Below are 11,109 nucleotides of genomic sequence, written 5' to 3' on the forward strand. Positions count from 1 at the left end.
TTTCTGCCACCCGTAGGTCCATCAACTGTCATTGCACAAGGTCACACAGATTTTAATCGAAACATTAAGGTGATTGGAGAGCTGATTTTGAGGACTGAATTAGACTTCTCTAAAAGCTGTACTTTAGCATTTTGTCTAGTGCAAATTTGGTATAGCCCTGAAACTTGAACACAAGATTCTACATGCTAGGTGTTTACCCAGAAATGTATAAAATGTGGATAAATCTGTGTGCAAATCTATCAATTTTAACACACTCATTGGCTCAACTTATATCAGTTGGACTTTGAAACCCCTCAAAGCAAAGCCAGTACATTGGCAGAAGGAAGGGGGGGACAGTGCTGTCCTGGGGGCCAGGTGGTTTTACCTTTATTATGAATGGGGCTTCTAGAAATCTAGTTCAATCCAAGTCTATCTACTAATTTTACTGGTGATGGTAATTTTTTGATTTGTAAATGATTGTGCATATTTGTACTTTATTATTATTGTTTTTTACTATTAATCATTCCCACATAATACCTTGGTGTATGGCAAGTAAAATTGGAAAAGGCATGCAAGTATTAAAATGTGGCTTCTGACAATTACTTGCATCACAAAACGCACATGGAAGTACTTTCGTTTTCTCTACAGCCAATGGCATGATCTCAGTAAAAAAAGCAGATGAGATTAATTGTATCTGTCTGAAAAAGAAACCCTAATGTTTTGACAGTTTTGTGCTGATTACAAGCTCATTGGCTAAATGCAAAGTCGTGTAAGGTTAATTGAATAAAGGCAACTGATTCCATGAAAGTTATTTTATTGAAATACATTCTAAAGGTGGTAGATTCAAGGAAGTAGCTTAAAAAAATGCAGGAAAAGATGGGATTGGGGATGGTCATATAGCGAAAACTCAAATTCTCTGTACGAGTGATAAAATATCGGGTACCATTTTGAAAACAAGGTTTGTAGATTTGGCACTTTGAGCACTGGTCACGTTTGGATGAGGCAGAGGACCTCTATCACAACCAATATGTAAACGATGCATTTTCATCTTGAATACGTTTTCCATCCACCGGTGGAACGACGCTAAAGCAATTTGTGGTGCTTTTTGCCGCACCATGAGAAATAGAGATTGTAGAAAAGACTGAAGGGAGGGACAGGGAAAGTTCCAGTGAAGGCCATCAGTAGTCGTCAGCTAGAAGAGAAAAGGAAGAAAGTTTCAGAGATGCAGAAACTGAAGGGCGAGCGGTGAGAGGGAGTTAGGCATGGAAACAGGAAGCGGCGGCATGCGCTTAGAGGGACTGTCGCTTACTTTCTACTTTGAGAATGCAGGTGCTGGCTGCGGTGCCTCTGCTGTTCACAGCCTTGCACATGTACTCCCCCTCGTCTTCCGGAAAGGTCTCTGGCAGGTAAAGGCAGTACGTCTCTCCCCTCTCAATGTACTGGTAGTCCTCACAGTCTTCAAGCATTTCGCCCTCAAACCACCAGGTCACTTCCGGCTTGGGCTCTGCTAAGATCTTAACGGTAAACCGCACGGGTTCCGAGTCGACCACGGACTGGTTTTTGAGAGCCTTTTTAAACCACGGAGCCCCAGATTCTTCATGGTCCTCTTCATAAGCCATGGAGTCACTGATGACGCTTCCTTCCTTGTCCTCCTTGGTCTGCAAAAAAAAAAAAAAAAGGTTTGGAGTATTTGAAAAGCAATACATGTTTTCACTGGACATATATAATGCAAGGCCAGAGGTGTGGAGGTTTACTTTTTGTAGTGCTGCATCGATTTCTTGCTGTTCGAACTGCATTCTGAGCATTTTCTGTTCCTCTATCCTCTTTCTCTCCTCCTCCAGTCTGGCCTTTGCCATTTGTTCAAACCGTGCTCGCATGTCCACCTTCTGCTTAAACGAAGCGTCTTCAGCTCTGAACTCCTTCCCGCCCTCCTCATCCTTAAAGTAAGCAGAGCAGCAGATTAGTTGTTCTGACAGCAAAAATCTACCAGAGTTATGGGTTATAAAACAAACAGTTGGAAATGTGAACTGCAGTCGAATAAGATTTTATCCTACAATGCAGAATCCAGATCAATATCTAACCGTAAAACTCCCAAGTATTCCAAATTCCAAAATAGCCCTGTAAGATCTTAATTATAAAATAGTGTGATTGCTAAAGGCAACCACACTAATCAATAAATGACCACTGTAAATGCTAACCCTACAAAGTATCAGAGCAGTAGGTCTTCAAAGACTTAAGGCATCACTTTCCTAGTTTGCTAGAACAATGCCTTAGGCCTGAAACATACCATACATAAGTATGCGAACACACACGACAATCGCCAGGCCAGCACACTACTAACACATGGCCCAGTTATACGTAATCGGTGTATATTCTTATTTCCCTGAGGAGGTAATAAGCCTCCTCAAGGGGGCGACATCCTGTTGTTGTCTGCTATAGTGCCCCTTACTGCGATGCTTATGTTGCAGCTCGCACTTGTTGCGTAAATTTCAGGTGACATTTTGGAATGCAACGACGCCTGAAATCGATTGTGTAGCTGGAAGTGTTTGTATTCACGTACGTGCGTAGGGTATGTTTCGGGCTTCAGTTTAAAACCTCATTCCTGGTGAGTCTCAACAAAAGGTGGATTGTACCTCCTGAAATCTCTCAGCTTCCCTCTCTTTGATCTCAAGATCCATAGCCTTTCTCCGTGCCCTCTCCTCTTCAACCTTCTTCAATATCTCTTCTTCGGTGAGTTGCGAGATGTTCTCAAACTTCGATTTTAGGTTCTTAGCTTGTATGGAGCCAGTTCTCTTGAGCTTGCTCAGTTCCTTGTACTCAGCACTCACCACTTTAGTGCTTTCGTTGATTTCCTCCTGTTCCGAAGGGCAGGAAATGTGATAGTGTTTAAAATGTCTGTTAAAGGCATCTGTAAAAACAAGGGATTTTTTTTCCCACCTCTCCATTCACGCAAATGTTTTGCTCGTATGGAAAATATTTTACCCATGTACAAATGTGGATTCACTAGGTGGCACTATGGAGCAAATAATGGCTGTATTTATGCGAAAATGGCATCCTAAAGCCATGGGGCAAATATATATTCAATTCCTGCACATCCTTCACATTTTAATGTTATTGACACATTTTTTGTCACTGTCAAGTGTAGAAAGTGATGTTCACTATTTGGCAGTCACCCGAATACACCAGTAAGTCAAATCAAAAGAAATTTAGTCAATTTTGGTCAAAAAATTTAAATTTGTTCTTTGTTTAAATGCTTAACTGTGCAGCTCCTTCCAATAACCATTCAATAATAAAATTCAAACTCTAGTTATGTAACTCAAAAGAATTGGCAATTGTGTAGAGCAGGAGTGCTGTGGCTCTCACCTCTCCTATCTCTTGTCGCAGCTGCTCAAACTCCTGCTTCTCCTGCTCCATCTTCTGCCGGCGCTCCTCTTCTGTGCGCCTCCTTTCCGCCTCCTCCCTCTGTTTGAGCAGCTCCACAAAGTTGATTTCTAACTTCCCGGGGGCCAGTCCCTCCTGGGAATCATGCCGCACCAGCTCCTCCTCCTCCTCATTCACCTGCCCATGGAATCGGGAGGTGTTTACATCACATTCCAACTGTAACTTGAAAGCACAGAGCACCTGGCCAGGAAGCTATACAGCATGCAAGTGTCCTACACGTATATAAAACGACCATGGTTCTAGGTTTTCATGCATGCACCTTACTTTTACATGGTGTCATCTTTATTTTGCACTATTTATATTGCTTTTTCGGCTTTGTGTTGGAAAGTTCACAACATCAGGATACACAAAGAAAGGGATGGGAGACCCTTGCTTTAATTCTACATTTTGGATGACACTTTTTAGCGTGAACCATTTTTTATGTTTGTTTGGAAGGCTAAACCTCTTAGCCTACCATGTTCTTCCGTGCTTCAGCGAAGAGCCTCTTCTCTTCCTCCAGGCGCTGTTTTGCCTCCTCTTCTGCCGCCCTTTGCTCTTCTGCCTGTCTCTGCCGTTCCATCTCCTCAAAGCTGATGCTCAGTTTTCCTGGCCTGTCGCTTTCTGTGGTCATCGTGGTAGCCAGGATGTCGTCATCCTCGTCCACAATCTGCAGAGGGGCATCATGGTGATTCTCTGTGCCGTTGCACTCTGATTCGCCAGACCTCCCATCCTGGTTCTCGCTCCCAGGAAGCCCATTGCTGGCCATGCTCTTCTTGGCCTTGGTAAACTCTTTCCTCTCTTCTGCGATGCGCCTTTTGGCCTCCTGCTCCACTCTCTTGCGTTCCTCTTCTAACCTCTGCCTCTCCAGCTCCTCGAAGCTCAGCTTTAGCTTCCCAGGTCTAATCTCTTCCTTTGCAGGCAAGGTGTCTTTTTCTTCATCCTCCAAAGCACCCTGAAATGACAGCATACGTTTGTGAGACCCTGCCCAGTGTACCTGTAAGCTCAGAAATGGGAATGTCAGAGGTGTTTTGAGAGTGCGATGAGGTTACCATCTCCTGCCTGGCCTCCTCAAAGGCTCTCTTCTCCTCCTCCAGTCTCTGTCGGGCTTCCTCTTCAGCCTGCTGTCTCTGCTGCTCCTGCCGCTGCTTCTCCAGCTCCTCGAAAGTGAGCTTCAGCTTCCGTGGTGTAACCTGCTCCTTCTCTTTCTGCTGGGGTTCCTCTTCATCCTTGGGATAGTGACCGGCAGTTTCTGATTAAATAGAATCCTTTTTTTTTTTTGTTGCATAGTGCATGACTGACTGTATAACAATAGTGTTTGAAGTCTGAATCTGAAGACATTTTTAAGCTCTTTGGAAGCTTATGTCCTTACCTGTGAAATCATGGACCAGCGCTTGGCTTCTCTGAGGGAGCGCTTGTGTTCCTGGTACCGCTGCTGCTTCTCTTCCTCTGTTTTCCTCCTCTCCTCCTCCTCCCGGGCCTTGCCCAAGTCCTCAAAGTTGATCTTGATCTTACCCGGAGCTGTGGATGGCTTTGCTGTTACCACCTCCGCAAGTAGGCCGTCATCTCCTTCCTGTTGGTTTCAAAACCAAATGCTTTGGTGTTCAATGGGGACTGACCGCATTGAGGTACAATATAAATGATTGTGAGAAGTTGGTAGGAGAAATGGGTTTCATGGCCTTGGACAAGAGCACGTAATTTAATCAATTCATTATTGTGCCTTCCAGTGACATGTCTATGACTATGTCTAGGAGCCCGCATGCATTGAAGTGGAGGACATCCTACTGATTGAAATCCCCCCTCTTCATGCAATGCTGTGGCAAATGGTATCAGCCCGTAGGACTACCAGTCAGCCCTGGCACAGTAAGGATTCAATTTCAGCCCCGATCTGCTTTTTATCACCTGTCATCATGCTTGTGAGTAAATGGTTAAAAATTTGTCTGGAGTTGGTGTGCAGTAATTGACCATGTGCGGTTACAAGGTGTTTATAATGGAAATATTTCTTTACCTCAGTGTCTGAGCTACATCCAGTTCTCCTTTTGTCATCAATCTAGTGAATGAAAGTAGTTCATCATTTAATCAGACATTACCTTAATTTTTTCTTTTTACAAAGTGGTTTGGTTTTGAGTGGTGGAACACAAGAATCCGACTTAACCATACTTTCAGCAAAGGTTAATTTGACAAATCTTTAATTATTGAACCTGGGGTTGTGTAAATCAAATGAAATTCAACAGCATCAGAAGTATTTTGTGTGTGACCCAACTGCCAAAGCTTCAGAAGATAATTAAGACTTAAAACATTTGGGTCATCTTTTTACTTCTTATGGCAGCATTAGGATAAGCAGCAAAAAGCTGTAGGTTAGTCTTCATTTACCAGACTGAATCAGTTCGTAACAGGAGTGAGAATTTGTGTTTGGCTCCTCTCCAAGCACAACCTTTGTCTGGGAGCCTTTTTTAAAAGGAGGGAGGGCGGTCAGCACACAGTACGCGGTATGACTGTACTGAAGGGTCTCCGCAGAGAGACAAATTAACTTAGCATATGTCCTCTGCCAGCCACTCTCAGCGTGCCTGTGGTTTTCCGGAGCAGGGGGGCTGGGAAGGATGTGTAGATGTGCTGTGTGCTGCTGGACCTGGGCCCAGTCTGCACCCGAAAGATGTACAGTAGTGCTCGTCAGGCCTCTTCCTCCAGTCTGATGCTGGACCTGGGCCAGTCTGCTCATACTGTGGGGACCTGACTGATATTGGAAGCGACCGTTCCAGACAGGCAGCTAATTAATTGCAGATGCAGAAGCATAGAACATGCTAGAAGGTATCGAGTGGCAACATGCCTTGTCTGTGTGGAACTTTGTGTGCTAGTTATTATTTTCTTGTGCATGTTGGTGACGAGCAGCAAACCTCCTCTGCCTTCTTTGCCAGCTCCCTTTGGATCTTGGTCTTCTCCAGAGCGTCTTGGGCAATGCGCCTCTTCCGCTCCTCTTCCGTTCTCTTGCGCTCCTCCTCTTGTCTCTGCTTCTCCATCTCGGCAAATTTCCCCTTTACGCTGCCTGTTAAACAAGACGCAGCCTCCGGGTGATGCAACTCTTAAACTACCGAGAGGACTTTCTGCCTCCACTACCCCTTCTCCCACCCCTCCCAACTGCTGGCCTTTTCGCATTTCTTTCACCCTACCTGTTATCTTGGGGACGTAGAGTTTTTCAGGCTTGTTTGGCTTCACGTCTTCTTCATCACTTGAGGCAAGGAGTTCCTTTATCTGCAGAGGGACAGACAGTGTGTTTAGGTGCCAGTTTACCTCAGATAATCTACTTTGCTCTGGTACCATGCTAGTTCCAGCAGGCTGCACAGCCTAATCCTGGTTGAAGGCAGGTGCTCCAGATTGTCTCAGGCAAATCTGACTGGAGTAGCGCCTCATAAAGAAAATGAGTAAGAGTCATTTGGAAAATGAAGGAGCAACCGGAGTCTAAGTGGTTGAGGCACTATGGAATGCACTCTGTTGTTCAAGGCAGGTGATAAGAACAATGTATTCTCTCCCCTCTTTAAGATAACTGGGTTTTTAAAAAAAGTGATGGGCATGGTGCTAGGGTTAATATAATTGTTGATTTCTATCTGGAGGAAGAATTTGTTCTCCTACTTCATTTTACCTCAATCTGTTGTAGCTTCTTGGCATCCGTTGTGTCTTTCATTGTAATTTTGAAAAATTATGGGGTTAGTGTAGTATTTAGTCCTCAAATGCTGGGATCAAGGAGTAGTTGGTTAACCCAGTGAAATTAACACTCATTACATTATAATGCTGTAAGTACTGCATAGAATACCCAACATGCCACACAGGGATTGTCAGCATCCACTGTTCATAATCTTAACAAGGGGGCCCATGCCATGCAGGACACATATGGGCATGGTCTTCGTTGACCTGTTGCTTCTTTCGGCTCCGCTCTCTCTCTCTAACGTACTGTTCCTTCCTCCTCTGATGCTCCTCTTGACTCCGCCTCTTACCACGCTCCTCCCTGGCCTTCTGCATGGCTTCAAATTTATTTGTTACGTCCCCCTTCCCAAGCTTGGGCACATAGCTTCTCGCCACTGGCTTGGAAGTGGAAAGAAGGATCTTTTTTGGCAGACCACAGGTAAATGGGGGGGGAGAGAGAAAAAAGACGACAGAAAAGGAAAGGGAAAGATTACAGACATCCATGAGGGAGAGTCCTCTGTGCTAATTTGAGTATAGAAGCTATGGGTGAACCAGCAGAATTAAGTGACCAGTGCACAGAACTGTTTCCTGTCAAAGCCATTCTTCAACTTTGTGCCCCCAGCATTAATAACTGCACACAATCTTATCTTTATACAAATATTCAAGCAGGTAATGCAGGTAATTCTTGAACTCTCTGAATTTGAATTTATTTAAATTGATGTATTTGAGAATTAAGAGAAGGGAGAATTGGCTATCGTAAGATGGAAAAGATTGTTCAATTACACAACCGTCTACCTCTTTGTGCAGTGCAGTGGAAAAAAATTTGTTCAATTTACACAACCGTCGACCTCTTTGGGCAGTGGATAGCAACTTACCATGTCAGAAGTGATTAGTAGGCCTTACCTCTTGCTTTTGTGCCACGTCAGCCATAGTTACTCCTCTCTGAAACTTGGCCCTGGGATCTGACTGCGAGATTCACCTTGGAGGGAACCTGCAGGGAGAGTTAATTTGTGTCAGCAGGTATAATGATGTACGCACTCGCAACCGTGTCTTTCAGCAGATAATAAATGCATGCATCTCTAGTGACTATACGATTGTTTTCTAATCATCAAGTGGTGTGCAGGAAAATTAAGGTACTTTTTTGCCTAGAGTTGTTCTCTTTGAGATGAATGGTTATAAACTTCATTTTTCTGACCCTAGTTTTGTTAGCAGCTTTGTGAAAACCATTATTTTTGTGCTCTTTGACATTGTTTTTCAAAGTGCTGAATGACAAAGAGTTGGACTGACCCCGTTGCCAGATTGCTATAAGCTTTTGGAACAAACATTTTATGTTCTATGCTGTCCATGGAAACTACATTAACTCCACGCAAAAATCTGATGACTACATATATATTGGGATGGCAGGTATGCCATCCCGCCAAGTTACGCCTTGGCGGGGGCATGCCCCATACCTATACATATTATATTACTTTGGCAGAAACAGTAGTGGCCACTCATTGGTCAATGAATCACAGTACGGAAGCTGTATGTTTTCATTTAGCTTGGTTACCTACTGTTAGTGTTTATGTACTGGCTTCAACACAAGGTCCTCATCACATTACTTGACTGATGGGAGCTCACATCAATTTTTCCTTTTTTCCAATGGCCACAGGCTGCTGCCCTAACTTAAACCTGTTCCTGAACCAAAGTACCCAAACTAAGATTTGTTGTCCTTGCACTATCAACCCAAACATGGTCTGTTTTATGTTGTCTGAATTCATTAGTGGCCATCGCATTAACCGATGTTATCAGAGCCAGATGGTGACTGGTGAGCATAGATGATTCCGGAATATAATGTGTAGGATTTACCTCCTCTCCTAAAACAGGATTATACACTAATATAGCTAATATATCTAGCTTCAACTGTATAACCCGAAAATCATGACTATACAAGCCTATTGTCTAGAATTCTGGAGTTAGTTTATGCCTCTTGAGGAGCAAACGTAAGAAAAAAGGAAATGCCACAAATCTGGAAGGAGTTCACTGTTACAATGGTGATAATAGGTAGTCAGAAGTCTCTTTTAGAATACCATGCCCGCACAATGCTTTGGTGAAGGACACGGGCGCGTGGCGGTCAGAACAACAGCTGCATCGAGAAGAGGTTTCTTTCTCACATGAGTCACTCGCGTGCAGGCACCATTTTTGACGGATATACTCATACAGTTAATGGGATCATCGCCTTTCAGCTCTCTGAACAATATTTTAACCGTTACATTTTTTGGAGATGATAGTTTTTTCTGGGGGTTAACCGATTCGTGGCATGTTAGCATTAGGCCTACAAGTACATCAGTTGTATCAAAAAACGGTACGGACCAAAGCCCATAGATCATCTCTGATAAGACGCTGCAGGTTATTGTTGTACGCATGTACCGAGAAACAGATTGATGAATGAAATATAAAAGCTCAGTATAAATATTCGGATAATTACAGATGTGATTAATTAATCATTGTTGGTGAAAGGCCACAAAAAAGCCTTGCTTATTGGATAGGCTATAAGTGGACAGAAAGACGTTAGGCTACTTACACTTGACTGCCAGAATGATTTGGGGAATCTCAAGAGGCCTCTCAGTCACTTTCTAAATGAAGACAACCGTTCAAAATAAACAGCCAATAGTTAACTCTGAAGCCGACGGGAAACTTTTTATATATAGGCCTAATATTAGCCCTAATTGAAAACGAACTATATGTAGACATTATAAAAATAATATGAATACATACATAAAATCCAATATAACAAATCACAAGTTGCTTGTGTAAGGATTAAGAATAAAAAAATTTGGTCACATTTATTTTGGTATCATAAAATCACGGGTCTAAAATAACAATTTAAAATAATTATCCTACAGAATTAAATGCTGAAAAAGTTAAATATCCCGATTCCCTCTTCTCAAAAAGTATAGTTAAATGAACCGATGCTTTTGTGAAGTCCCGTGGAAAACTTTAAGCCCGTAAATTCTTACGCTGTCAGATAAGATGGTGTTTCTGCATTAAAAAGAAATATCCGCTTTTATAATGTTGCCTAATTCATCACGAACATGAAAAGTTTACGAAGTCCATTAATTGTACGGTTTCGCATAACCATAATGGAATGATAAAATAAAATGTGAGTTACCTTTCGTTTGCGCTCTCCCCCAACTTTCAAAATAGAATTCTCGGTAAAGTAGTTAAATCCAGTAAAAAACTAAATAGACGCTAATCCAAGGTGACTGAAACTCGCAGACGCGTGCACTCACTTCACTGTACATGAGCTAAATGTCCTGTGAGAGAATTGCATCTGCGGACGGTTTCCATAAATGTCCCGCTGCTCTCCCTATCTACCGCATTCCAGCTCTAGCCTCAGCTGTTCCAACACACACGCACGCGAGCTTTTCCTGTCTGTGCGACTCCTCTGCCCCCATTCAAGCCATAAAACTTCCATAAGCCCCAACATAATTGCTCACATTAGGACCATTCAAAACTTTACTTAACGGGTAGCGATAATGTGTGACCACTTCGTGGAGTATTGACACTAGCTGTTACAGTACATTAATTACATATACACTTTTTGACACTTAATTTTAATGTTGTCTTCTTATTTACAGTGTATTTAGACAGTTTAGTTTCAGTGTATTCCTATCAAACACTGATACAACGCACATCGGCTGGCCTGAAAGGCAATAAAGTGAGGATCAGCAGTACTTAATATAGCTTCCAGGTTCCCTTTTTTTTAGAATTAAAACATGAAGTGTAAAACCAGTATAGAGTAACATAAAAATCAAAACAGCTTTCGAAGCTCTTATACTTTCATTTAGGGCTGTGGCACAAAGTTTTTCCAACAAGAAGAGCAAGTGATTCAGAGATTTTATTGCCTTTGAATTTTGGAGTAATACAAGATCTTCTCCAAATACTCTGTGGGGCTCACCACTTAGCTATATATGTCCTGATACTGGCAGTGCCCAGTGTTGGAACCCATCAGGTCACTGGGCCCAAATGCTTCACCCCTAAGCCAAACCATCT

General features: G+C 42.8%; 1 protein-coding gene across 7 annotated transcripts; it reads right to left on the reverse strand.

The window, feature by feature from the left end:
• Nucleotides 1-776: 776 nt before the first annotated feature.
• On the reverse strand, nucleotides 777-10,679 carry LOC118230029 (nexilin-like). Of its 7 annotated transcripts, XM_035422713.1 has the most exons (15): nucleotides 10,226-10,679; nucleotides 9,638-9,689; nucleotides 7,978-8,065; nucleotides 7,303-7,494; nucleotides 6,564-6,645; nucleotides 6,291-6,439; nucleotides 5,405-5,446; nucleotides 4,769-4,969; nucleotides 4,449-4,625; nucleotides 3,875-4,351; nucleotides 3,343-3,537; nucleotides 2,613-2,834; nucleotides 1,734-1,916; nucleotides 1,289-1,637; nucleotides 777-1,171 (listed from the first exon to the last, which is right to left on the reverse strand). In XM_035422713.1, the coding sequence occupies exons 3-15, from the start codon at nucleotides 8,002-8,004 to the stop codon at nucleotides 1,158-1,160; spliced, it is 2,310 nt and encodes a 769-aa protein (XP_035278604.1). In that variant the 5' UTR covers nucleotides 8,005-8,065; nucleotides 9,638-9,689; nucleotides 10,226-10,679; the 3' UTR covers nucleotides 777-1,157. The 7 variants fall into 7 exon arrangements, with proteins under 7 accessions (XP_035278604.1, XP_035278601.1, XP_035278602.1 ...); XM_035422710.1 differs by having other exon boundaries at nucleotides 777-1,637; XM_035422711.1 differs by lacking the exon at nucleotides 9,638-9,689 and having other exon boundaries at nucleotides 777-1,637.
• Between the last annotated feature and the right edge of the window lie 430 nt (nucleotides 10,680-11,109).

The sequence above is a fragment of the Anguilla anguilla genome, chromosome 6 (genome assembly GCF_013347855.1).
Source record: "Anguilla anguilla isolate fAngAng1 chromosome 6, fAngAng1.pri, whole genome shotgun sequence".
Taxonomy (NCBI): domain Eukaryota; kingdom Metazoa; phylum Chordata; class Actinopteri; order Anguilliformes; family Anguillidae; genus Anguilla; species Anguilla anguilla.

Excerpts from the sequence above, each read along its gene's own strand:
- LOC118230029 (XM_035422711.1), bottom strand. The coding sequence starts at position 8,004 with ATGGCTGACGTGGCACAAAAGCAAGAG. Across the intron at positions 5,447-6,290 it reads TGGCAAAGAAGGCAGAGGAG|ATTGATGACAAAAGGAGAAC; the intron begins GTTTGCTGCTCG and ends TTCATTCACTAG. Across the intron at positions 4,970-5,404 it reads GATGTAGCTCAGACACTGAG|GAAGGAGATGACGGCCTACT; the intron begins GTAAAGAAATAT and ends TGAAACCAACAG.